This window comes from Ranitomeya variabilis, chromosome 4 (assembly GCF_051348905.1).
Source record: "Ranitomeya variabilis isolate aRanVar5 chromosome 4, aRanVar5.hap1, whole genome shotgun sequence".
Taxonomy (NCBI): Eukaryota; Metazoa; Chordata; class Amphibia; order Anura; family Dendrobatidae; genus Ranitomeya; species Ranitomeya variabilis.
The window spans coordinates 22,596,826-22,622,465 of NC_135235.1; the positions used below are offsets into that span (position 1 = coordinate 22,596,826).

At 42.9% G+C, this 25,640-nt stretch overlaps 2 protein-coding genes across 3 annotated transcripts in view; both read left to right on the forward strand.

Annotated features, from left to right (window-relative positions):
- Window positions 1-25,640, forward strand: part of LOC143769487 (uncharacterized) — a 180,384-nt gene that overhangs the window by 48,975 nt on the left and 105,769 nt on the right. The gene's annotated exons all lie outside the window — the stretch shown is intronic.
- Window positions 1,939-19,050, forward strand: LOC143769491 (uncharacterized). 2 transcript variants are annotated; one of them, XM_077258114.1, is made up of 7 exons: window positions 1,939-2,069; window positions 6,209-6,361; window positions 6,457-6,636; window positions 6,719-6,842; window positions 10,506-10,573; window positions 11,287-11,413; window positions 18,079-19,050. In XM_077258114.1, exons 2-7 carry the CDS (start codon window positions 6,281-6,283, stop codon window positions 18,858-18,860), a joined length of 1,362 nt encoding a protein of 453 aa, XP_077114229.1. In that variant the 5' UTR covers window positions 1,939-2,069; window positions 6,209-6,280; the 3' UTR covers window positions 18,861-19,050. The 2 variants fall into 2 exon arrangements, with proteins under 2 accessions (XP_077114229.1, XP_077114230.1); XM_077258115.1 differs by having other exon boundaries at window positions 6,764-6,842.

The window sequence follows — 25,640 nt, forward strand, 5'->3', positions numbered from 1 at the left end:
GCCATGGGCTTGATGTCACCTGACATTACAGAGGTGATATCAACCCCACAAATATGAACTCCACTTGCCACCGCTACAGAGCAAGTGGGAAGAGGCGGGCAAAGTGCCAGAAAAGGCGCATCTAATAGATGCGCCTTTTCTGGGCAGCTGCGGTCAGCTGTTTTTAGGCTGGGGGCCAATGGCCTATTACCAGCCTGAGAATACCAGCCCCCAGCTGTGAGCTTTAGCATGGCTGTTTGTCAAAAATGGGGGGGACCCCACGCCGTTTATTTTTAAAATAATTTAAAAAAACAGCGTGGGGACCCCTCTATTCTTGATAACGAACCTTGCAGAAGCTGACAGCGGAGGATTGCAGCCCCCAGCTGTGAGTTTTGTCTGGTTGGCTGAAGAAAATAGGGGGGAACCCATGTCGGGTTTTTCATTCATTTATTTAGTTAGATCGCAGGTGGTGGCTGTGGAATACCCCAATCATCCACTCCTGCTGTCACTGTTATTAGCGGAAGCAGGTGTCGGATGATGGGGTAAGAGTCTCAAAAGCCCCCACCTGCTGTCAATGTTTGGACTTTAAGATAACTCTCATCATTCTCCTCTGCTCGTTTCAATCACCGGCAGAGCAAGGGAGAATGATGAGAGCCAGCTTGAGCACCCGCCGCCGGGGAACAGCGCTTACTGTAACACTTCCCCGGCGGCCGTCCTTGTGCGGCAAGTGTTTACATGGACCCATTGACTTGAATAGGTCCGTGTGATCCTTGCAGCTGCACAAAAATGGACATATCTAAGTGTGGGTCACGCGGACACACAGTCCGTGAAAAAACACAGATATGTGCACAGACCCATTAATTTGAATGGGTCTATGTGTGTCAGAGTCTCCGGTACGTGTGAAAATTGTCACCACACGTGCTGGAGACACTGACTTGTGAAAGAGGCCTTGGCTGGAGTTGGTCATATTGTCTGTGCTGTGCTTTAAGGGTAAGTTCACACTAGGCTTTTATTTCTGCAGCAAAACCTGATCTCCTGGAAGGAAAGAAGCTGCAGAAAAAAAGGCATGTTTCCTTGTTTTTTCGTGCATTTTTTATTTGTTTTTGTGTGTTTTTTTTGCAGCGGTTTTGGCATGCTAGATTTGTCTCTTGTGCTTGCTGATAAAGTTTAGTGTTGAAAAAAAGTCCTATTCCATAGAATCAGGTTTTGGCACACAAAAAAAATGCTGCAAAACATGATTTTTTATGCTTTTTTTCAGCGTTTTTTCACCACCCATTCAAGTCAATGGGTGAAAAACACTGAAATAAGTGACATGCTCTATGTCCAAAAAATAATGCAAAGCACAAAATACCAATGACGTCTTATTGTGCTTTAATGATTGTCTTGTTAACGTTGTTATCTATGACTGTTGTGTTTGAAACTGTTAAACTGTAAAGTGCTGCAGAATATGTTGGCGCTATATAAATAAAGATTATTATTACTATATATACTGCCATATTCAGATTTAAGTCACTGATCAGACGATCACTGGTTATATATATATTCATTTTTTTTTACAAAAGCATAAAACATTCAAATCACCTTCCTTTATGTCCTACAAAAACATAGAAGTAAAAAAAGAAACACTTTGTATTACCGCATCTGTAAAAGAGAAATCTATCAAAGTATGAAATTGGTATTGAACACCTAAAAAATGCTGCAGTTTTTGAAATTAGGTGATAAAAAAACCTGTGAGGTAACGAGGGTGCAGAATGCACGGATCCTATAGGGTTACTATAAGGGTTAATCACGCTTTATTAACTAGTAATAAAGGAGATATATGCCGATAATGTCTGTAAAGCGCTGTGGAATTAATGGCGCTATATAAGTGAGTAAAATAACTAAAAAGAAATAAATAGCTGAACAGCAGCAGGAAAGTGAGACCCAGCACCATGACAACCAGCACAGCAGTCCTGCGCACTGAGCCTCCAGGTCATGTGATCTCTGACTCCTCCCACACATGTGACTGATCACATGACAGTGACATCACGGCAGGTCCTGTAAGCACAGAACGGCCATTTATCCAGTGTGCGGCTCTGCAGGCGGAGGAGGTATGTGGAGATTCCCCATTACTGTTTACGGGGACTGTTAACCCCTTCACGAATGGTTTACTTCTTAGAATTAAGCATTTATTTGTAATGTTTGCTGTTTTTTATTGTTACATTCCAACCGCCAGACCTTCTTACTTTCTTTCTATGTCGCCGTACGAGGGCTCATGTTATTCTTTGAGGGAAGGGTTGTATTTGTGAATGGCGCCATGTTTAAATGCATATAATGCTTATTTTGAGGGGGATTAGTAAAAACTAGCAATACTTCTATTGTTCTTTTTTGTGTTTCATTAACATTAGTGATGAGCGAGTGTATTCGGTACTCGAGTTTTCCGGGCATGCTCGGGTGGTCTCCGAGTATCTTCGGCGTGCTCGTAGATTATGTTTATGTCCCCACAGCTGCATGATTTGTGGCTGCTAGACAGCCTGAATACTTGTGGGGAATCCCTAACAAACAGGCAACCCCTGCATGTGTTCAGGTTGTCTAACAGCCGCAAATCATGCAGCTGCGGGGACTCAAACGTAATCTACGAGCATGCCTAAAATACTCAGAGACCACCCGAGCATGCCCAAAATACTAAGAGAACACCCGAGCATGCCTAAAATACTCGGAGACCACACGAGCATGCCTAAAATACTCAGAGACCACCCGAGCATGCCCAAAATACTAAGAGAACACCCAAGCATGCCCAAAATACTCGGAGACCACCCGAGCATGCCCAAAATACTAAGAGAACACCCGAGCATGCCTAAAATACTCGGAGACCACACGAGCATGCCTAAAATACTCAGAGACCACCCGAGCATGCCCAAAATACTAAGAGAACACCCGAGCATGCCCAAAATACTAAGAGAACACCCAAGCATGCCCAAAATACTCGGAGACCACCCGAGCATGCCCAAAATACTAAGAGAACACCCGAGCATGCCTAAAATACTCGGAGACCACACGAGCATGCCTAAAATACTCAGAGACCACCCGAGCATGCCCAAAATACTCAGAGACCACCCGAGCATGCCCAAAATACTAAGAGAACACCCAAGCATGCCCAAAATACTCGGAGACCACCCGAGCATGCCCAAAATACTAAGAGAACACCCGAGCATGCCTAAAATACTCGGAGACCACACGAGCATGCCTAAAATACTCAGAGACCACCCGAGCATGCCCAAAATACTAAGAGAACACCCAAGCATGCCCAAAATACTCAGAGACCACCCGAGCATGCCCAAAATACTAAGAGAACACCCGAGCATGCCCAAAATACTAAGAGAACACCCGAGCATGCCTAAAATACTCGGAGACCACACGAGCATGCCCAAAATACTAAGAGAACACCCAAGCATGCCCAAAATACTCGGAGACCACCCGAGCATGCCCAAAATACTAAGAGAACACCCGAGCATGCCTAAAATACTCGGAGACCACACGAGCATGCCTAAAATACTCGGAGACCACCCGAGCATGCCCAAAATACTCGGAGACCACCCGAGCATGCTTGGAAAACCCGAGAAACGAGCACACTCGCTCATCACTAATTAACACCAATTGTGGCATCAAATATTATTTACTTTAGAACTTTTCTATTTTTCCATTTGTCTGGCTTTTTTCTTTTCCCTCAAAATTTTGCCGTAATTAGAGCCGTTCATTTGGATACACGGGACCCTGCTCCAGCGATCACACCAATAGGCCATTGCTGTAGAGCCAGAGCCCTGTGAACCTCCTGCTGCCCCGCATTTTCTTCTGATTTTTAGGCCAGACATAATATCACCATTGTGAAGTGACGCCCAGATGGCTTCCCACCAGGCCTATTAATCAGAAGAAGAGCCGTGATACCAGGAGGTTTACAGGGTTCTGGCCCCAAAGCATCAGACCAAAGATGTGATGGCTAGACCAGGGTCTTCTTGCCAATCTTTTTCATCTCCCTAGTTGTAACTATTGATACCTATACAGTGGATATAAAAGGTCTACACACCCCTGTTGAAATGACAGGTTTTTCTTAAGTAAAAAAAAATCCTACCAAGAAGAATAATTACATAACTTTTTCCACCTTTAGGACATTTTGACATCAGTATCTGTAACTTAAGCCTAAACCAGGAGTGGGTGAAAAATACAGAAGTGGTGACGTGTTTTTATTATACTTTTCCTCTGATCAGTACACTCATGGTTTTGGCTTACATATTCTGATTTAAAATACTGAATAGGTGAACGTGGCCTTTATGTCCCTCATAATCTGCACAAATCCATTGAAAAATAAACTGAAATCTTTTTAGTTGGAAAAAGAAAAATAAGGAACAGAAATAATCTATTAGCTTAAATCTGCACACCCCTAAACTATTACTTTGTTGAAGTACTCTTTGAATTTTTGGCAACATTCAGTCTTTTTGGGTCAAAGCCTATCAAAGCAGCATATCTAGAATTGTCAGTCTTTGCCCCCTCCTTGCAGTAGCTCCACATCTTTCATATTGCCGGGGCATCTCCTTTGTACTGCGCACTTTTCAGTTCACTCACAGTGTGTCACTTGGATTATAGGGAACCTGTCACTCCCAAAATCGATGGTGAGGTAAGCTCACTGTCATCAGGGGCTTATCTACAGCATTCTGTAATGCTGTAGATAAGCCACCGATGTTACCTGAAAGAGGAGAAAAAGACGTTAGATTATACTCACCCAGGGGCGGTCCCACTCCGATGGGTGTCTCAGGTCCGGTACAGCGCCTCCCATCTTCATTCCATGAAGTCCTCTTCTGGTCTTCACGCCGCGGCTCCAGCGAAGGCGTACTTTGTCTGCCCTGTTGAGGGCAGAGCAAAGTACTGCAGTGCGCAGGCGCTGGAAAGGTCAGAGAGGCCCGGCGCCTGTGCACTGCAGTACTTTGCTCTGCCCTCAACAGGGCAGACAAAGTACGCCTTCGCTGGAGCCGCGGCGTGAAGACCAGAAGAGGACGTCATGGAATGAAGATAGGAGGCGCCGGAGCGGACCTGAGACACCCATTTGACCGGACCACCGCGGGACCGCCCCTGGATGAGTATAATCTAACCTCTTTTTCTCCTCTATCAGGATACATCGGGGGCTTATCTACAGCATTACAGAATGCTGTAGATAAGCCCCTGATGACGGTGAGCTTACCTCACCATCGATTTTGGGGGTGACAGGTTCCCTTTAAGGTCTGGGCTCTGACTAGGTCGTTTCAAAACTTTGCTCTTCTTGTGGCCATGCCATTCTTTTGTTGATGGCCTGAAGGTTTTGTTTAAAAAAATTGAATGATATTTGGACTGTTCATAATTCTCTTGACCTTCGCAAAAATTCAAGTTCCAGCTTACGAAAAACAGCCATAAAGTATAATTCTGTTTCCACAATGCTTTACTTTTCGTATGATGTTGTTTTTGTGATATACAGTGTTGGCTTTGCACCAAACATACTTTTTGGAATTGAGGCCTTAAAGTTTAATCGGCAAGGAATGAAACCAGTCCGGCCCCCGAAGCAGACGTCACTTTAGGGGGTGCGGATGGTCCACGCTCGCTGCATTTTTTCCTTACAATGCGTACTGACAGTTCACTCTTTTTCAGACTCATCACTTCTCATTAGAGCTAGCGAGGGAGTGCACTGTCTGTGCACTGAAAAGAATATAGCAGTGAGAAGGGAGCTCATACTGAGCAGATTTTGGAATGGATAACTGACACATGGCTCAGTAGACCTGAAATGAACGGCACTGTTGATGGTTTGTTTCAGGGTGGAGACATGTCCCCAATACATCTGTTAAAATAAAGATAAAATGGACAACCTCTTAATTAGTGGGTTTGCATCCCGCTACTGATCCTAAGAATAAGGCAGTTACAACCCTGGTGTAGTGCTGCCTCCATCTTTACTGTATTTCGATCTCCAGTGTCCTGCAGTAGTCTGGTGGTTGGGAGCGCCGCTCTGCAGGGAGAAACCTTGAAGGTGACGCATCGCTGAATCAGATCCGTGACTCTCGGGGGATTAGTGGAGGATCCAGAGGTCATATCGCCACAGATAATTAAGTGACAGCGTGTTCCAATGATATTCTATCGCTTAACAAAATGTTTCTCCTTATTATCTCCAGTAATTGTATTATTACACAGGATTCTTTAGGATTTTACATCTGCTCATCTTCTTCCCATTCAGGTCCCTACAATATCGGATCCTCTGCGCTGATATCTTCTATATAAGAGAATTATTCTGATTTACCGGTCAAGGATGAATAGAATCAAAGATGGAAAGATGGCGCAGAATATACTAAATATCACCCTAGAGATCCTCTACCAGATTACGGGAGAGGTAATGTGATGTCGTCAAAATCTCTGACATCATTTTTTATCTATGGTAATTACACGTCTGTTGTGATATTTATTACTGTGTCTCCCCATACACAGGATTACACAGTGGTGAAGAAGACCCCTAGCGAGCACTTTCAGGCTCCTAGGTCTAAAGGACGGAGAGGAACCCCGAGCCCAATCACAGGGTCTCCACCGCAGCCCCAGAGGCATGAGGACATCAATGACCAGAAGATCCTAGAACTCACCTACAAGATGATTGAGCTTCTGACTGGAGAGGTGACACTGCTGGGAATGTTGGGACATTATACAGTGACGCTATGAAGGGGTGGGGGGATGACGGTATCATTGTATGTGTCAGGTTCCTTTCAGATGTCAGGACGTTACCATCTATTTCTCCTTGGAGGAATGGGAATATCTAGAAGGACACAAAGATCGGTACAAGGACGTGATGATGGAGGCTCCCCAGCCCCGCAAATCACCAGGTAATAGACAGGACTAAATGCACACATCTGTTAAAGGGGTTGGACACTTTAGGATAATCTTAAAGGGTTGACCACAGCTAGTGAAACATTAAAAGAAAACGGTCAGAAGGATATAAAATAAGTAAAATTAACCTTACTGAACCCCACATTCATCCCATGGTCCACTCAGACATTTCATTTTGGCCATCAAAACTGGAACAGGAGCAGTGATGTGTTTCTTGGTCACTGCAGCAGCCAATCATGGTCACATGCTTCTCCATATTGATGACGGGAGCAGCATGTGATCAGAAGATACAGCTGTCATAAGAAGGAGTGAAAACTTATTAGTACATTTCTTACAAGTAGTGCATTTCTTAACATGACTGGGTCATTTTCCCTTGCTCCTGACCCTACACATTTATGGGTTTCATCATACATGTGTTTTCAACTAGGGATGAGTGGACCCATGGAAGTTGGGGTTCAACATTTTTGGCTGAACTTGAGTCCAAAGTTTGTGCACCAGAACTGGACCCAATCGTGACCCCGGTCCCCAAATAAATCAATGGTGACCCAAAGTTTGGTGCTATCAAATGGGCATAGTACTAGGGGGGCTGAAAAGGAAGCAAAATGGGGGTAAGAGCAGAACAGTTGCCCTGCAAACAAATGTGGATGGGAAAATGACTTAAAATAACATAGAATAAAAAATAATAATCTTGAACCAGGAGGCGGAGGTCCAAATGTAGAAGTAGAGCAGTGCGTTGCTTGTGTAGTTTACCGTATTTGTTAATAAATAAATGAAAAACACAAAGTGGGGTCCCCCATATTTTTAATAACCAGCCAAGGGAAAGCAGACAGCTGTGAGCTGGTCTTATTATGCTGGGAAGGAACCAATATCCATGGACCTTCCCAACCTATTAATTTCACCCCCAAATGTCTGCTTTGGCTATACTGGTAATTAAAAATATGGGGGACCCCATGTTATTTTTTTCATTTATTTATTAATTCTGGTGCTTAGCTTCTGCTCTACCCAATTACCCTGGTGTGTTGGCAATCGGGGTGATGGGATTGTGGGGTTTATGTCTGCTGATATCAAGCCTACGGGTTAGTAATGGAGAGGCATCTATCAAACAACCTCATTATTAACCCAGCAAGTAAAAAGAGAAAACACACAGTAAATAAATCTTTATTTGAAAAAACATGCAGAAAAAAATATTTAAAAAAAAAAATTACCCAATAATTTACCTCTTTCGCCATTTATTAAAAACCCCCACATCACTCCACCATAGTCCAAATGGAGGTCCCACAATGTTCCTAGTCTCCATCTCCCAGTGTAGACTGGGAGCCAGCAGCCATTGCTGGGTCTCGCGCTGTACTTCACCTGGTCTCGCAGAGTACAGCGCGAATGATGAGCGGTGACATGACCCATCAGTGACTTATGCAGCCTCGAGCCTGAGTCATGTCATCGCTGTTCATTCTGGCTCTCATGGATATTACTTGGCATGGCGGTGATGGGGCCGGAAGTGCCCACAGCCTTAAAGCTTGTTGATTGGCTGCGCTGAAGTAACACGGATGTACAGTAGGAAGTCCGGGGTTCGGCATCGGACATTGGGTGACTGGTACAATCCCGAACTTTACCTTTCAGGTTTGCTCGTCTCTACTTACCGGCTGTAAAAAAAAAAAAATAATAATAATATATAGCTAGGATATTCAAATAATTTTAAACTTATTTTTTATTTTATTTTTTCATCTTACTTTTTTTTAAAATCCTTTTTTTGGGGGGGAAATATTAAGAAAAAAATGTGGTCGGCCCTTTACCACATTTATTTATTGATTTTTTTTTTTTTTTTTTTTTTTTTGTAGGACAAGAAAGGACCAACAAAAATATTTAAAATTGCTCTTTTTTTCAGTAGAATTTATTTTCATATATTGGACATATTTTTTCCAGAGGGTGGGGCTGGAAACATCGATTCAGACTGGTTGAGCCTTTTTTTTTATTTATTCGTTTTTTATTTATTTACCAATTTATTTTAACCCACTGTAGGCGTTTTAACATATTAAAGGGAACCTGTCAGGTTCCCGTGCCCCCAGAACCACCATCCGTTGTGTCTACACATATAATCGCCTCGCCTAACAGTTCCTCTAGTACATTACATACAAAAATATATCTTTAGAAAAAATAATTCCAAAGTCTATTTATGATATGTAAATAATTTCTTTGACTAGCCGAGGGGGGTTTGTCTCCCCAGAGTAGTTGGCCCACTTGTATTCACACCCCTGTGGGCCTGATAACATGACTTACAAGCGCTGGCGTCATCGTAATCTCTATACATACCTTGTGCATGCGCGCGGCTTCTTCCTCTCTCATCATTGATCCAGTGAAGCCGGCGTACGCATGTCTAGTTCAGAGAGATGCGCTGCGTATGATCGGAGATCGCACATGTTCACTAGGTATAGGAAAGGAATAAGTCCTGTATACACAAGCGATGGTTCAGCACTGTGTGTGCAGAGATGGAGAAGGTAGACATATTAATAAACCATGGTTATCTTCTCTCTGGGGAGTTTGGCTGTGCCTGACAGCCAGCTCCCCTCCCCCAAAACTGCATGAACTTCTGCTCGCTGTCTACACTGCATTAATGTTCTAGAATATCAGGGTGTAACGGGGGCCGGGGTGATAGTCGTGGCGAGGGGCTGCTGCTGTTCCAACACACCCCGGCGCCCCGCTGCATTAATAAAGTGTCCCCTCTTGCCTGTGCTGTGTGTGCGGTGCAATTCACCCACCTGTGGGTCAGAAGTCTCCTCAGCGTGCAAAGTCCCGATCCGTTTTATTTCTGATTAATTTTCGACAAAACTTTACTCAATTCGTGCATCTTCATAACAGACTTAATCCAACAATCTTCAAAAGACATAAGGACTTGTCCTCCTGAGTTCTCCCGGACCTTTCCGGTCAGCACGACCTCTAGCAACGTGGTATCCAGTCCCGCAGTTTCCTGGGCGTTCCAGCTAGCTGATTCTAGGTGCTTCCTGTCCACTTTCCCCATCTTGGGCGAAAATTCAGGCTGCCAACTGCAAATCCTGGTTGGACCGTATGTCCCGGAAGTTGCCCCACAGCCTAGCCACTGATCCTTTCAGGCTGCCTAGATCCACTGGTGCCCCACCATCTTTCATTCTTCACAACTCTCCTTTCCAGTCCTCTTAGTCTCGTTTTTTCTCGATAACAGCTCTTCACTTCTCACTACCTCATAGAGAACGTCCCCCTAACCATTTAACTGTTACTATTCTGGCTAAAACCAATTCTTCTCCTATCTTATCTACATCTAATATCTACCCCCCTTGACACTAACCTGAAACTACACTGTTATAACTCTTACCAATGCTGACCTGACTCTAGCACTGACTACCCCAATTCCCTAACACACATAGATATAAACACAGGTCCATATTATGCAGTGTGCACCCTGAACATACAAAAATGCCCCCGGTCTCACCAAGCGGGCGTGCACAGGAACGCAGGGCGAAAAGCAGCCGCCTGCACACCTCCTACAAGTGCAGGGTAAAGTGTGGACTGGATGGATGTATATCGCTTACGAGAAGTCCAAAAGTAGTTAGAGTTCCCCAGAGCGTCCAACTCTTAAATTACATACACTATATAAAGAATGAATTGATTTCCTTATGTTCCCTTTACAGTAAAAACCAGTAAGAGGACGACGCCAGAGAGACATCCCGGACCTCAGGACTGTTCCCAGGACCATCAGGTAGGTGGAGAGAAGGATGTAGGGCTCTGATGTGCCGGCCGTGTGTTCTGCCAATCTCCATTATTACATGATTATACATGGCGGAGAAGGCGGCTGGCCACAGACATTACAGGGTATGTGGATATTCTCACACTTTTCTGGCTGTGGATTAGGTTGGGATAGCGAACCGACGCGTTGGATTTATGTTGAAGACCTGCAGCTATTTGCCGTAATGTTATTTTTGGTCATCTTGCAAATGAAAAGGTTTTTCCCAAAACAACACATTGTTCCATATAAATAGCATAGGGGATCACTTGCTGATCACTGGGGATCCAAACGCTGGGACTGTTATTGATCCTTAGGTTGGGGCTCTGTGAGCCCGAGCATGTGACTCATCCGGAGTGGAGTGGAGGTGCTCATGCTCGGCCTCCGCCCCATTCATTGTCCATGTGAAGTACTGCACTCGGCTATTTCTGGCATTTGCCTATGGAGCAGAGGCCAAGCATGCTCACCTCACAGGGCAATACAGCTGCTATCTCGGGGTTACAGAGCCCCAATCTAGGGATCAGCTTGGGGTCCCTGCAGTCACGTCCCCGACGATCATAGTTACCCCCCTTATTAAGGGATAGAGGATAACTTGTTTTTCTGGGTGGATAAACCCTTTAACAATCTTTTCTGCTCATTCCATGTGACGTGCCCAAGTATCTGCGATTATTACCGCATTTATTTCACAGCTGTTGAATGAGGATGAGGATGAAGATCTGACCAGTAGTAATGACCTAACCATCATAAAAGTAGAGGAGATCGACTTCTACGATGATGATCAGTGTAAAGACGACTCTTCTGCAGATAACTGCACAGGTGAGGACAGGTCACAGATTCGACTTCTCCACTGGATACAACAATTTTATGTTTAAGTGGATCTGTCGCCAGATTTCACAAGATAAACTGCAACATTGTTAAATAGATCTCTAGGACCTGAAGTGGCTGCTGTACTTATTTTTAAAAATTAATATTGGAATTATCTTGAGCTCTGGTTGTACTCATAATATGCTCATTTGAAATCCATTCTGACTTGAATTTTCAAAGTAAGTACAACCAGCCTCATCAGACTGAAGATATTTATTTACAATGTATTATGAATCTGGTGACAAATCTGCTTTATAGGGAAGCAATCTTAGCTATTTGGTGATTAAACAGACACCATGATACTGGAAAACATGTTAATAAAGCTCCAAAAATACCCTTGCTTAATCCATTTCCGACATTGAATGTAGCGGTATCTTCTATTTTGCAATGTGTTGTCACAAATGGACGTACCGGTACATCTTTGCGATTGTGCGGGCACAGGAGCTCGGCTTAAGTGATAGACAAGTCCTGGCTGTTTAATCCATTAAATGCCGCAATCAGGAGGGGTCCCCTCCCTTCCTATCGGGAGTCCCACAACACAATATTGGGTAGCCGTTGGTAGTCAAGGCAACCTGAGGTCAAATGGCAACCTTTGGGTCTGCAAACTACAGTGGCCTGTTAGAACATGCCAGGAGCTTGGTCTAAAAGGCATTCTGTTAGTGTGTATCATTGACAGGTGTAATGCATTGCAATGCTTGTCCATTGCAATGCATTGTATCAGTGATCAGAGTAATAATAAAAGTTAAAAAACTGAAGAAAAAAAAGTTTAAAGTTGTAAAAATATTTAAAAAAAAAAACACAAAATAAAGAACCAAAAAATGAAAAAAATATTAAACCAATAAATACATATATTTAAACCCTTAATCCCATATGACGTACTATCCCGTCGAGGTGACCTGGGACTTAATTCCCAGTGACGGGATAGTACGTCATATGCAATCGGCCGCGCTCACGGGGGGAGCGCGGCCAATCGCGGCCGGGTGTCAGCTGACTATCGCAGCTGACATCCGGCTCTATGTGCCAGGAGCAGTCACGGACTGCCCCCGGCACATTAACCCCCGGCACACTGCGATCAAACATGTTCGCAGCGTTCCGGGGGCATAGGGAAGCATCGCGCAGGGAGGGGGCTCCCTGCGTGCTTCCCTGAGACCCTTGGTACAAGGCAATGTGCTCACCTTGTACCGAGCGTCTCCTCCCTGCAGGCCCGGATCAAAAATGGCCGAGTGGCTACTTCCGGGTCATGCAGAGAGGTGGCTTACAAGCGTCTGCTCAGAGCAGGCGCCTGTAAGCCTGGAGCAGTGCACGTCAGATCGCCGATCTGACACAGTGCTCTGCAAAGTGTCAGATCAGTGATCTGTCACTATATAGTGATGTCCCCCCTGGGACAATGTGATAATGTAAAAAAAAAAATATTTAGATGTGTAAAAAAAAAATAAAAAAATTCCTAAATAAAGAAAAAAAAATTTAGATGTGTAAAAAAAAAAAAAAAATTCCTAAATAAAGAAAAAAAAATATTGTTCCCATAAATACATTTCTTTATCTAAATTTAAAAAAAAACAATAAAAGTACACATATTTAGTATCGCCGCGTCCGTAACAACCCGACCTATAAAACTGTCCCACTAGTTAACCCCCTTCAGTGAACACCGTAAAAAAAACCCCAAAAAAACCGAACGCTTTATTATCATACCGCTGAACAAAAAGTGGAATAACACGCGATCAAAAAAACAGATATAAATAACCATGGTACCGCTGAAAAAGTCATCTTGTCCCTCAAAAAACGAGCCGCCATACAGCATCATCAGCGAAAAAATAGAAAAGTTATAGTCCTCAGAATAAAGCGATGCAAAAATAATAATTTTTTCTATAAAATAGTTTTTATCGTATAAAAGCGCCAAAACATAAAAACATGATATAAATGAGGTATCGCTGTAATCGTACTGACCCGAAGAATAAAACTGCTTTATTCATTTTACCAAACGTGGAACGGTATAAACGCTCCCCCAAAAGAAATTCATGAATAGCTGGCTTTTGGTCATTCTGCCTCACAAAAATCAGAATAAAAAGAGATCAAAAAATGTCACGTGCCCAAAAATGTTACCAATAAAAACGTTAACTCGTCTCGCAAAAAACAAGACCTCACATGACTCTGTGGACCAAAATATGGAAAAATTATAGGTCTCAAAATGTGGAGATGCAAAAACTATTTTTTGCAATAAAAAGCGTCTTTTAGTGTGTGACAGCTGCCAATCATAAAAATCCGCTAAAAAACGCTATAAATAGTAAATCAAGCACCCCTTCATCACCCCCTTAGTTAGGGAAAAATAATAAAATTTTAAAAAATGTATGTATTTCCATTTTCCCGTTAGGGCTGGGGTTAGGGTTGGGGTTAGGGTTAGGGGTGTGGTTGGGGGTAGGGTTAGGGGTGTGTTTGGGTTAGGGTTTCAGTTAGAATTGGGGGTTTCCACTGTTTAGGCACATCAGGGGCTCTCCAAACGCGACATGGCATCCGATTTCAATTCCAGCCAATTCTGCGTTGAAAACGTAAAACAGTGCTCCTTCCCTTCCAAGCTCTCCCGTGCGCCCAAACAGGGGTTTACCCCAATATATGGGGTATCAGCGTACTCAGGACAAATTGGACAACAACTTTTGGGGTCCAATTTCTCTTGTTACCCTTGGGAAAATAAAAATTTGGGGGGCTTAAAAACCATTTTTGTGGGAAAAAAATTATTTTTTATTTTCACTGCTCTGCGTTATAAACTGTAGTGAAACACTTGGGGATTCCTTTGGGGGTCTAGTTTCCAATATGGGGTCGCTTGTGGGGGGTTTCTACTGTTTAGGTACATTAGGGGCTCTGCAAATGCAACGTGACGCCTGCAGACCATTCCATCTAAGTCTTCAAATGGCGCTCTTTCCCTTCCGAGCTCTGCCATGCGCCCAAATGGTGGTTCCCCCCCCCCCACACATATAGGGTATCCGCGTACTCAGGACAAATTGGACAACAACTTTTGGGGTCCAATTTCTTCTCTTACCCTTGGGAAAATACAAAACTGGGGGCTGAAAAATAATTTTTGTGGAAAAAAGAAATAATTTTTATTTTCACGGCTCTGCGTTATAAACTGTAGTGAAACACTTGGGGGTTCAAAGTTCTCACAACACATTTAGATAAGTTCCTTAGGGGGTCTACGTTCCAAAATGGTGTCACTTGTGGGGAGTTTCAATGTTTAGGCACATCAGGGGCTCTCCAAACGCAACATGGCGTCCCATCTCAATTCCAGTCAATTTTGCATTGAAAAGTCAAATGGCGCTCCTTCCCTTCCGAGCTCTGCCATGCGCCCAAACAGTGGTTTACCCCCACATATGGGGTATCGCGGTATTCAGGACAAATTGTACAACACCTTTTGGGGTCCATTTTCTCCTGTTACTCTTGGTAAAATAAAACAAATTGGAGCTGAAGTAATTTTTTTGTGAAAAAAAGTTAAATGTTCATTTTTTTTAAACATTCCAAAAATTCCTGTGAAACACCTGAAGGGTTAATAAACTTCTTCAATGTGGTTTTGAGCACCTTGAGGGGTGCAGTTTTTAGAATGGTGTCACACTTGGGTATTTTCTATCATATAGACCCCTCAAAATGACTTCAAATGTGATGTGATCCCTAAAAAAAAATGGTGTTGTAAAAATGAGAAATTGCTGGTCAACTTTTAACCCTTCTAACTCCCTAACAAAAAAAAATTTTGGTTCCAAAATTGTGCTGATGTAAAGTAGACATGTGGGAAATGTTACTTATTAAGTATTTTGTGTGACATATCTCTGTGATTTAAGGGCATAAAAATTCAAAGTTGGAAAATTGCAAAATTTTCCAAATTTTCGCCAAATTTCCGTTTTTTTCACAAATAAACGAAGGTAATATCGAAGAAATTTTACCACTATCATGAAGTACAATATGTCACGAGAAAACATTGTCAGAATCACCGGAATCTGTTGAAGCGTTCCAGAGTTATAACCTCATAAAGGGACAGTGGTCAGAATTGAAAAAATTGGCCCGGTCATTAACGTGCAAACCACCCTTGGGACTTAAGGTGTTAACAAAAAAGTACACATTTAGTATCGCCATGTCTGTTACGATCTGATCTATAAAACTGTCACACTAGTTAACCCCTTCAATGAACACCGTAAAAACGTAAATACAAAAGTGGCAAATAATACACTTTATCATCATAATGAAAAGTAAAGTGAAACAAAACGAGATCAAAAGGTCAAATGTAAATAAAATGGTGTCACTGAAAAGGCAGAACAAGCTGCAATACTGTTCTGTCAGCGAAGAAATAAGAAAGCTATAGCTTTTAGAATATAGCGATGCAAAAACAATTCTTTTTTCTAAAAAAAATTGTTTTTATTGTTTAAATGCTGCAAAATATAAAAAAAATTATGCAAATGTGGTATCTGTAAATATACTGACATGAAAAATAAAAAGATGTTTTATCACTTTTACCACCCTGAGAACGTCATTAAAAAAAAAAGTTTCTTAATTGCTGGATTTTGTTCATTCTGCCTCCAAAAAATCAGAATAGAAAGCGATCAAAAAATGTCATGTGCCCGTAAATGGTACCTATAAAAATGTCAAATCGTTCCACAAAAAACAAGTCCTCACATGACTGTCGGCCGAAATATGGAAAAATTATAGCTTTCAGAATATGGCGATACAACACTCTTTAAAAGGTTGATGTTGACTTTTAGGATTTCTACTTCCAATGGGTGGCGCTATAGTTCTTGTTCTCTTCCTCTTTGAAGAAGCAATTTGCATAGTTAATGTCCCGTAGGAGCATGCATGGCGTATAAGTCTATCTACTGTGATATGCCGGGCCTGGCATGTCACTCTCCACAAGGAGAAATGTTACCCCTTAAATCCCCAAATTCTGGGAGGCACATCTGGTGTCAGCATGCTCACTGCACCCCTATGTGAATGAATTGAGAGGCGTAATTTCTAAAGGTGGGTCATTAATGGGGGGTTCTGCTGTTCTGGCACCTCAGGGGCTCTGCCAATGTGACCCTCAAACCATTCCAGCAAAATCTGCACTATAGTATAGTGCTCCTTCCCTTTTGAGCTTTGCGCTGTGCCTCAAAACTAGTTTTCGAATTGAGTAACAAATTCATAATGTTCATTTACCACTACTACCCCTTTTGAAAATGTAAAACAAAAGCAACATTTTACTGGAAAAATGGTAATAGTAGTGGTAATACTAATGTTAATACAATTCTGTGAGTCCCTGAGGGTAAAAAATTGCTCACTATTCCCTAGAAGAATTCATCGAGAGGTGTAGTTTCCAAAATGGGGTCACTTATGGAGGCTTCTACGTTTTTGGCATGCCAGGGACTCTTCAAAAGTGACATGGCGTCGGTAATCTATTACAGCCAAAATGGTGCTCCTTCCCTTCCAAGCGCTACTGTGCGCCCATGCAGTAGTTTTCCACCACATATCGGGTATTGATGTACTGAGGAGAAATCAAATAACAATTTGTATGGTTCAATTTGTCCAGTTACCATTATGAAAATGAAAAATTTGGGGCTAAAGCAATATTTTTGTGGGAAAATTGTATTTTTCAATTTTTACTGCTCAACTTTATGAATTTCTGTGGATCATCTGTGGATTAAAGGTGCTTACCACACCTCTAAATAAATTCCATGAGAGGGTGTAGTTTTTAAAAATGGGGTTTCCACGGTTTAGGCACCTCAGAGACTCTACAAACGCAACATGGTGTCCGCTATCTATTCCAGCTCATTTTGCACTCCAAAATTCAAATGCCATTCCTTGCCTGTTGAGCCGTGCCATGCACCCAACCACTGGTTTTGACCACATATAGGGTATCGGCATACTCTGGTGAAATCGCACAATTAATTGAATGGTCAGTTTTTCCTGTTACCCTTGTGAAAATTAAAAATTTGGGACTAAAGCAACATTTTTTGTGGGAAATATGAAAATGTTCATTGCTTCCTTCCACGTTGGTTTAATTCGTGTGAAGAATCTAAAGGGTTAATAAAATTCTTGAGTGTGATTTTGAGCGCTTTGAGGGTGCAGCTTTTAAAATGGCATCACTTATGGGGGGTTTCTGTCACATAGGCCCTTCAAAGTCACTTCAAATGTGAGGTGGTCCCTAAAAAAAATTGATTTTGTAAATTTTGTTGGAAAAATGAAAAATTGCCTATAAAATTTTTAACTTCCTAAGAAGTATTATGCTTCAAAAACGATGTTGATGTAAAGTAGACATGTGGAAAATGTTATTTATTATCTGTTTTGCGTGGTGTAACAATCTAGTTTAAGGGCATAAACAAGCAAAAGATGAAAATTTTCACATAGTGGGACGTTTTCAATATTTTCATAAATAAACTCAAATCATTAAGACCGATATTTACCACTAACACGAAGTACAACGTGTCACGAAAAAACAAACTCAGAATCAATGGGATCCATTGAAGTGGTTCAGAGTTATTAACACACAAAATGACGGTGGTAAGAATTGTAAAATTTGGCCTGGTCAGGAAGGTGAAATCAGGCTTGGAGGTGAAGAGATTAAAGTTTTATTATTCATAAATAATGAAATTTGGTTCAATTTTTGGCAGATGACGGTAAGAGGAGCTCAGAGGGACAACTGACGTCAAAGTTTAAGAGAGAAAATCCTGATATCTCACAAGCTACACATGAAGCACATGCCATTATCCCAGATATACCCTCATCTTCTGATTCATCACAGACTAAAAAGAAAAGAAAAAATAGCAGAAGGGGTATGAAAGGAGATAAGCCGTATTCATGTTCAGACTGTGAAAAATCTTTTAACAAGAGATCGTCTCTTGTTATACATCAGAGAACACACACAGGGGAGAAGCCATTTTCATGTTCAGAATGTGGAAAATGTTTTAACAAAAAATCTATTCTTGTTATACATCAGAGAATTCACACAGGCGAGAAGCCATATTCATGTTCGGAATGTGGGAAATATTTTAGTCAGAGATCACATCTTGTCGGTCATCAGAAAATCCACACAGGGGACAGGCCTTATTCTTGCTTAGAGTGTGGGAAGCGTTTTATGACGCAATCATATCTTCTTAGACATCACAGAAGTCACACAGGGGAGAAGCCGTATGAATGTTCAGAATGTGGAAAACGTTTTGCATTTAAATCAGATCTTGGTAGACATGAGAAAAATCACATAGCTGAGAAGTCATTATCATGCTTAGAGTGTGGAAAAGGATTTGCCCATCAATCACGTTATGCTGTAAATGTGAGAGCTCACACGCAGGAGAAAACCTTTTCATGTTCAGATTGTGGGAAACACTTTACTCAGAAATGCCATCTTCATAGACACCAGAAAAGTCACACAGGAGAGAAACCGCATTCATGTTGAATAATCTAGGAAAGATTTTAACCAGAAATCAGATCTTGTTAATAATCAGAGAATTCATACAGAGGAGAAGCCATATTTGTGTTATCAATGTGGGAAATGTTTTATCAGCAAATCAGGTTTTCTTGAACATCAAAGTATTGTATGTTATGTATGAAATGTTTGCAATTACCAATAAACATCTTTTAAGTGAATACAATCCAGATAATATTCCGTTATTTCATGCTAACACTTTGTGTACATTTCTAGGACATTTTCTGGTTTTGAAAACTATATTTTCATAGGGAATAATCCACATGGTAATCCCTTCATTAGCCATGGTGTAACAAAGTATCTGAAGCATCATACAGTATTTTGCAGATGCACTGGACCATAAGACGCACCCCAAATTGTGGGGAGGAAAATATGTAAAAAATGTTTTAAATAAAATGGTGGTGCTTCTTATAGTCTCATTTTACACTAGCTTACCGGGGGATAGTAGAGCGGCAGTGGAGCGGGGTCACAGGAAGAAGGGTCGCTGCTTCAGGAAGCCGGCAGCAGCAGGAGTGGGGCGATGCTGCGGGTCACGAGCTGGGAGAAGGGGGTGTCCTGGCACTGCATAGCTGGGGCCCTGTACTCTCCTAAAATGTCGGCGCTGAGCCGAGTCACCTTCTCATTGATTTCCCTGCAGTGAGCTTCTGGAAAATGGCTGCCGGCAGGAGAGGCGAGGTGGACTCAATGGTAAGGGACTCCGCCCAGTGCCTACATCATATGAGAGCCCAGGACCCGCAGCCTTGCCCCTCTCCTGCCGCCGGCCTTCTGAAGCAGTGACCCTGCCTCCTGTGACCTCACTCCACCAACATCGACCCCCCGTCCTTGGTAAGCTACCTTTAGGATTATAAGACGCACCCCCATTTTCCTTCCAAATTTGGGTAAAAAAAGTGTCTAATCCAAAAAATACTGTATACAGTATGTGTTTAAAATATATATATTTATTTATTCATATACTTTATTATACCATGTCTGATGAAGACACATAAGTAGTCTTGAAAGCTTTTGTTGGCCATTAACAGGTATATCTGCAAGATTATAATTTTATTTCTCTGACAGAGAGCTATCAATCTTTTTTTCAACTGGTTAACATTGTACCAAATGCAAGACGAGCATCAAAAAATTATAAAGTGCAAATAAAGTACATCAACAGGCAGCAATATTGGAAGACACGTAGAGCATGTGCAGACAGGACACACTTTCCTTTCTCACGTTCACTAAACTGGGGTTTAAATGTTTATTTTTTTATGCCAAAATATACTATATTGGTTGCAACAAAATGCACAAATACAAAAAATGAGCACACTGACAGCAGCTATGTGGCCAGGAGCGGGCATATCGTTGGTGCAGCTACAGCGGGGCCCAGAGGTGGAGCGACTATATCAGCTGGATGTGCGTGCAACGCACACATTATATGAGGATGGGGGACATTATACCAGAATGGAAAGGAGTGGTAAATCTAACAGATTGGGGCAGAGTATATCAGAATGGGGCACATTTATACCTGGAAGGGAACCAGGATGTGGCACATTATCCCATGATGGGGCCCAGGATAGGGTACATTATAACAGGAAGGGGACCAGGATTGGACCCATTATACAAGGAAAGAGGCCAGGTTGGGAGACATTATCCCAGGCAGGGGCCCTGTATGGCGGAAATTATTACGGAAGAACCTCCCTTATTACATACCATCCTCTCTAATTATGTTTTTAGGCCGTACCTTATATAGCTTCCTCCGTTATGTACAGCGTTGTCCCATTATTACATAGTATTGTGTCTTGTTATATACAGCACCGTCCTTTACATAGCGTATTCTTGTTGTTTCTGTTCATCACATTGCCCTCTCTTTATTACATAGAGTCCTCTCTTATTAGATATAACATGACTGCTGATGGAGCAGCATCTGATCAGAAGACCAGTCCTTCAGGCGCCTACTCACCTACATCAGAAAAGAAGCTTTACCATGTTCCGACAGCCGTCATCGCATTATATTATCTAACAACGGAAGACAGTATGTAATAAAGAACAAGGCACTATAAATAACAAAAATAACGAGAATCCAATATTTAAGGGATGGTGCTGTACATAACAAAAGCGGGCACTATGTAATAAGGGAGGGCAGATATACCCTGAACAAAAATATAAACGCAACCCTTTTGTTTTTGCTCTAATTTTTCATGAGCTGAACTCAAAGATCTAAGACTTTTTCTATGGACACAAAAAGCCTTTTTCTCTCAAATATTGTTCACAAATTTGTCAAGATCTGTGTTAATGAGCTCTTCTCCTTTGCCGAGATCATCCATCCACCTCGCAGACATACCATATCCAGACGCTGATTAGACAGCATTATTATTGCACAGGTGCCTTAGGTTGCCACAATAAAAGGACACTATAAAATACGCAGTTTTACAGTATTGGGGGGGGTCAGAAAACCAGTCAGTATCTGGTGTGACCACCCTTTGCCTCATGCAGTGCAACACATCTCCTTTGCATAGTTGATCAAGTTGATTGTGGCCTATGTTGGTCCACTCCTCTTCAATGGCTGTACGAAGTTGCTGGATATTGGCAGGAACTAACACACTGTTGTATACTCCGATCCAGAGTGTCCCAAATATGCTCAATGGGTGACATGTCCGGTGAGTATGCTGCCATGCAACAACTGGGAAGTTTTCGGCTTCCAGGAATTGTATACAGATCCTTGCAAAGTGGGGTAATGCATTATCCTGCTGCAACATTAGGTGATCTTCATGTATGAATGGCACAACAATGGCCTAAGAATCTTGTCATGGTATCTCTGCGTTCAAAATGGCATCAATAAAATGCACCTGTGTTCGCTGTACATAACATACTCCTGTCCATACTATAACCCCACCGCCACCATAGGCCACTCAATTCACAGCTCTGTCATCAGCAAACTGCTCACCAATACGATGCCATACACGCAGTCTACCATCTGCCTGGTACAGTGAAGAACGGCATTAATCCTTGAAGAGAACACTTCTTCAACATGTCAGACGCCATTGAATGTGAACATTTGCCTACTCAAGTCAGTTATGACGACAAAGTGCAGTCAGTTGGAGACCCGATGAGTATGACTAGCATGCAGATGAGCTTCCCGGAGATGGTTTCCGACAGTTTGTGCAGAAATTCTTTGGTTATGCAAGCCAATTGTTGTAGCAGCTGTCCGGGTGTCTGGGCTCAGATGATTTGGAGATGAAGATACTGGATGTTGAGGTCCTGGGCTGGTGTGGTTACACGTGGGCTGAGGTTGTGAAGCCAGTTAGATGTACTGCCATGTGCGAAATTGTCTGAAAAGCATTTGGAAATGGCTTATGGTAGAGAAATGAAAAACGGGACAAAGATATATATCTTTCCTGTAGAGAAATGAACATTCAATTCATGGACAACAGCTCTGGTGGACATTCCTGCAGTCAGCATGCCAATTGCACGCTCCCTCAAAATTTGTAACATCTGTGTCATTGTGCTATGTGATAAAACTGCACGCTTTACAGTGGCTTTTTATTGTGGCCACCCTAAGGCACACCTGAGTAATAATCATGTGTCTAATCAGCATCTGGATATTCCACAATGAAGGGGATGGATTATCTCGGCAAAGAAGAAATGTGCTCCAAAAGGCTTAGATATTTGAGTTTGGCTTATGAAAGATGGGAGAATATATGAATCCCATGCTTAGAGTCTGAGCAGATCCCCTGCTGTAATTACGTGGTCAATGGAGTCGGTCCCGATTTCAATGGAGGTTAACGTGTGTGCTCTTTCTCACTTTCCCAGATGTAATTAATTAATTAATCACATATGTTCAATGTGAGGGCGATATGTCCTCTTTCCGGAAATCTCTTTATGGATTAAAATTTTTCTGACATACTGGTATGTCCAACGTCAGCTACCTGTGGAACAAATGTACTATACCTGTTATGATCCTTAGTGGTTGAGAATCACAAATTACTCCAGCTAAGTAACAAACATAGGACAAGCTCTAGGGAGGTGGCAAACTGGACTGACCGCAAATCTGAACCTATCCAAACACACTAGAAGTAGCCGGTGAACGTGCCTAAAAAATCCTAGACGTCTCGAGCCAGCCTGAGGGACTAACTACCCCTAGAGAGAAAGAAAGACCTCTCTTGCCTCCAGAGAAATAATCCCCAAAGATATGGAAGCCCCCAACAAATAATAACGGTGAGGTAAGAGGAAGGCACATACACAGGGGTGAAAGCAGATTCAGCAAATGAGGCCCACTAATACTAGATAGCAGAAAATAGAAAAGGGAATCTATGCGGTCAGTAAAAAACCCTTACAAAATATCCACTCTGAGATTTCAAGAACCCCCGCACCAACTAACGGTGTGGGGGGAGAAACTCAGTCCCCTAGAGCAACCAGCAAGCGAGGAAATCACATTTTAGCGAGCTGGAATAAAAACATAATGAACACTGATAATCAAAAAATGATCAACAAAAACTTAGCTTGTCTTGGAGAGACTGGGAGCAAGGTAGACACCAGGAATCTGAAGAGCACTGAATACATTGATAGCAGGCAAGGAACTGAGTATCCAGGTGAGTTAAATAGGAAACCAACCAAGGATAACGAACCAGCTGATGCTGCCAACCTGCAGAAAGACAACACTACACAGTACCGCTTGTGACCACTAGAGGGAGCCCAAAAATAGAGTTCACAACAGTACCCCCCCCTTGAGGATGGGTCACCGAACCCTCATCAAGACCCCCAGGGCGATCAGGATGAGCCGCGTGGAAGGCACGAACCAAATCGGCCGCATGAACATCAGAGGCGACAACCCAGGAATTATCCTCCTGATCATAGCCCTTCCACTTAACCAAATACTGAAGTCTCCGTCTAGAGATACGAGAATCCAAAATCTCCACCACGTACTCCAATTCGCCCTCAACCAGCACCGGAGCAGGAGGCTCAACAGAAGGAACCACAGGTACCACATACCTCCGCAACAAAGACCTATGGAACACATTATGAATGGCAAACGATGCTGGGAGATCCAAACGAAAAGACACCAGGTTAAGGATTTCCAAGATCTTATAAGGACCGATGAAGCGAGGCTTGAATTTAGGAGAGGAGACCTTCATAGGAACATACCGAGAAGACAGCCACACCAAATCCCCAACACGAAGTCGGGGACCCACACCGCGGCGGCGGTTGGCAAAGCGCTGAGCCTTCTCCTGTGACAACCTCAAATTGTCCACCACATGGTTCCAAATCTGCTGCAACCTATCCACCACAGAATCCACCCCAGGACAGTCAGAAGTCTCAACCTGACCCGAGGAAAAACGAGGATGGAAACCAGAATTGCAGAAAAAAGGCGAAACCAAAGTAGCAGAACTAGCCCGATTATTAAGGGCAAACTCGGCCAATGGCAAAAAAGTCACCCAATCATCCTGATCAGCAGAAACAAAACATCTCAAATAAGTTTCCAACGTCTGATTAGTTCGCTCGGTTTGGCCATTAGTCTGAGGATGGAAGGCCGACGAAAAAGACAAATCAATGCCCATCTTAGCACAAAAAGTCCGCCAAAACCTGGACACAAACTGGGATCCTCTATCAGACACAATATTTTCAGGAATGCCGTGCAAGCGAACCACATTCTGAAAAAATAGAGGAACCAAATCGGAGGAAGAAGGCAACTTAGGCAAGGGCACCAAATGGACCATCTTGGAAAAACGATCACACACCACCCAGATGACAGACATTTTCTGAGATACTGGAAGATCCGAAATAAAATCCATGGAAATGTGCGTCCAAGGCCTTTTCGGAACAGGCAAAGGCAAAAGCAAACCGCTGGCACGAGAACAGCAAGGCTTAGCCCGAGCACAAATCCCACAAGACTGCACAAAGGAACGCACATCCCGCGACAAGGAAGGCCACCAGAAGGACCTAGCCACCAAATCTCTGGTACCAAAAATCCCAGGATGACCCGCCAACACCGAAGAATGAACCTCGGAAATAACTCTGCTGGTCCATCTATCCGGGACAAACAGTCTTTCTGGTGGACAACGGTCAGGTCTATCCGCCTGAAATTTCTGCAGCACTCGTCGCAAATCTGGGGAAATGGCAGACAAAATCACTCCCTCTCTGAGAATACCAGCCGGCTCAGAAACTCCCGGAGAGTCAGGCTCAAAACTCCTAGAAAGTGCATCAGCTTTCACGTTCTTCGAACCAGGCAGGTATGAGACCACGAAGTTGAAACGGGAGAAAAACAACGACCAACGAGCCTGTCTAGGATTCAGGCGCTTGGCAGATTCAAGGTAAATCAGATTTTTGTGATCAGTCAAGACCACCACACGATGTTTAGCTCCTTCGAGCCAATGTCGCCACTCCTCAAATGCCCACTTCATAGCCAACAACTCCCGATTACCAACATCATAATTCCGCTCGGCAGGCGAAAACTTTCTTGAAAAGAAAGCACATGGCTTCATCACAGAGCCATCAGAGCTTCTCTGCGACAAAACAGCCCCTGCTCCAATCTCAGAAGCATCAACCTCGACCTGGAAGGGGAGAGAGACATCTGGCTGACATAAGACTGGAGCTGAAGAAAACCGGTGCTTCAGCTCCCGAAAGGCCTCCACGGCCGCAGGAGACCAATTAGTCACATCAGAACCCTTCTTGGTCAAATCCGTCAAAGGTTTAACCACGCTAGAAAAATTAGCGATGAAACGACGGTAAAAATTAGCAAAACCCAAGAACTTCTGAAGACTCTTAACAGACGTGGAC

What these genes read in the sequence shown, in the direction of transcription:
- LOC143769491 (XM_077258114.1), top strand. Translation starts at nt 6,281, where the DNA reads ATGAATAGAATCAAAGATGGAAAGATGGCGCAGAATATACTAAATATC. An exon ending in TCTACCAGATTACGGGAGAG is followed by an intron (nt 6,362 to 6,456) that starts GTAATGTGATGT and finishes CCCCATACACAG; the next exon opens with GATTACACAGTGGTGAAGAA. An exon ending in ACTGTTCCCAGGACCATCAG is followed by an intron (nt 10,574 to 11,286) that starts GTAGGTGGAGAG and finishes TTTATTTCACAG; the next exon opens with CTGTTGAATGAGGATGAGGA.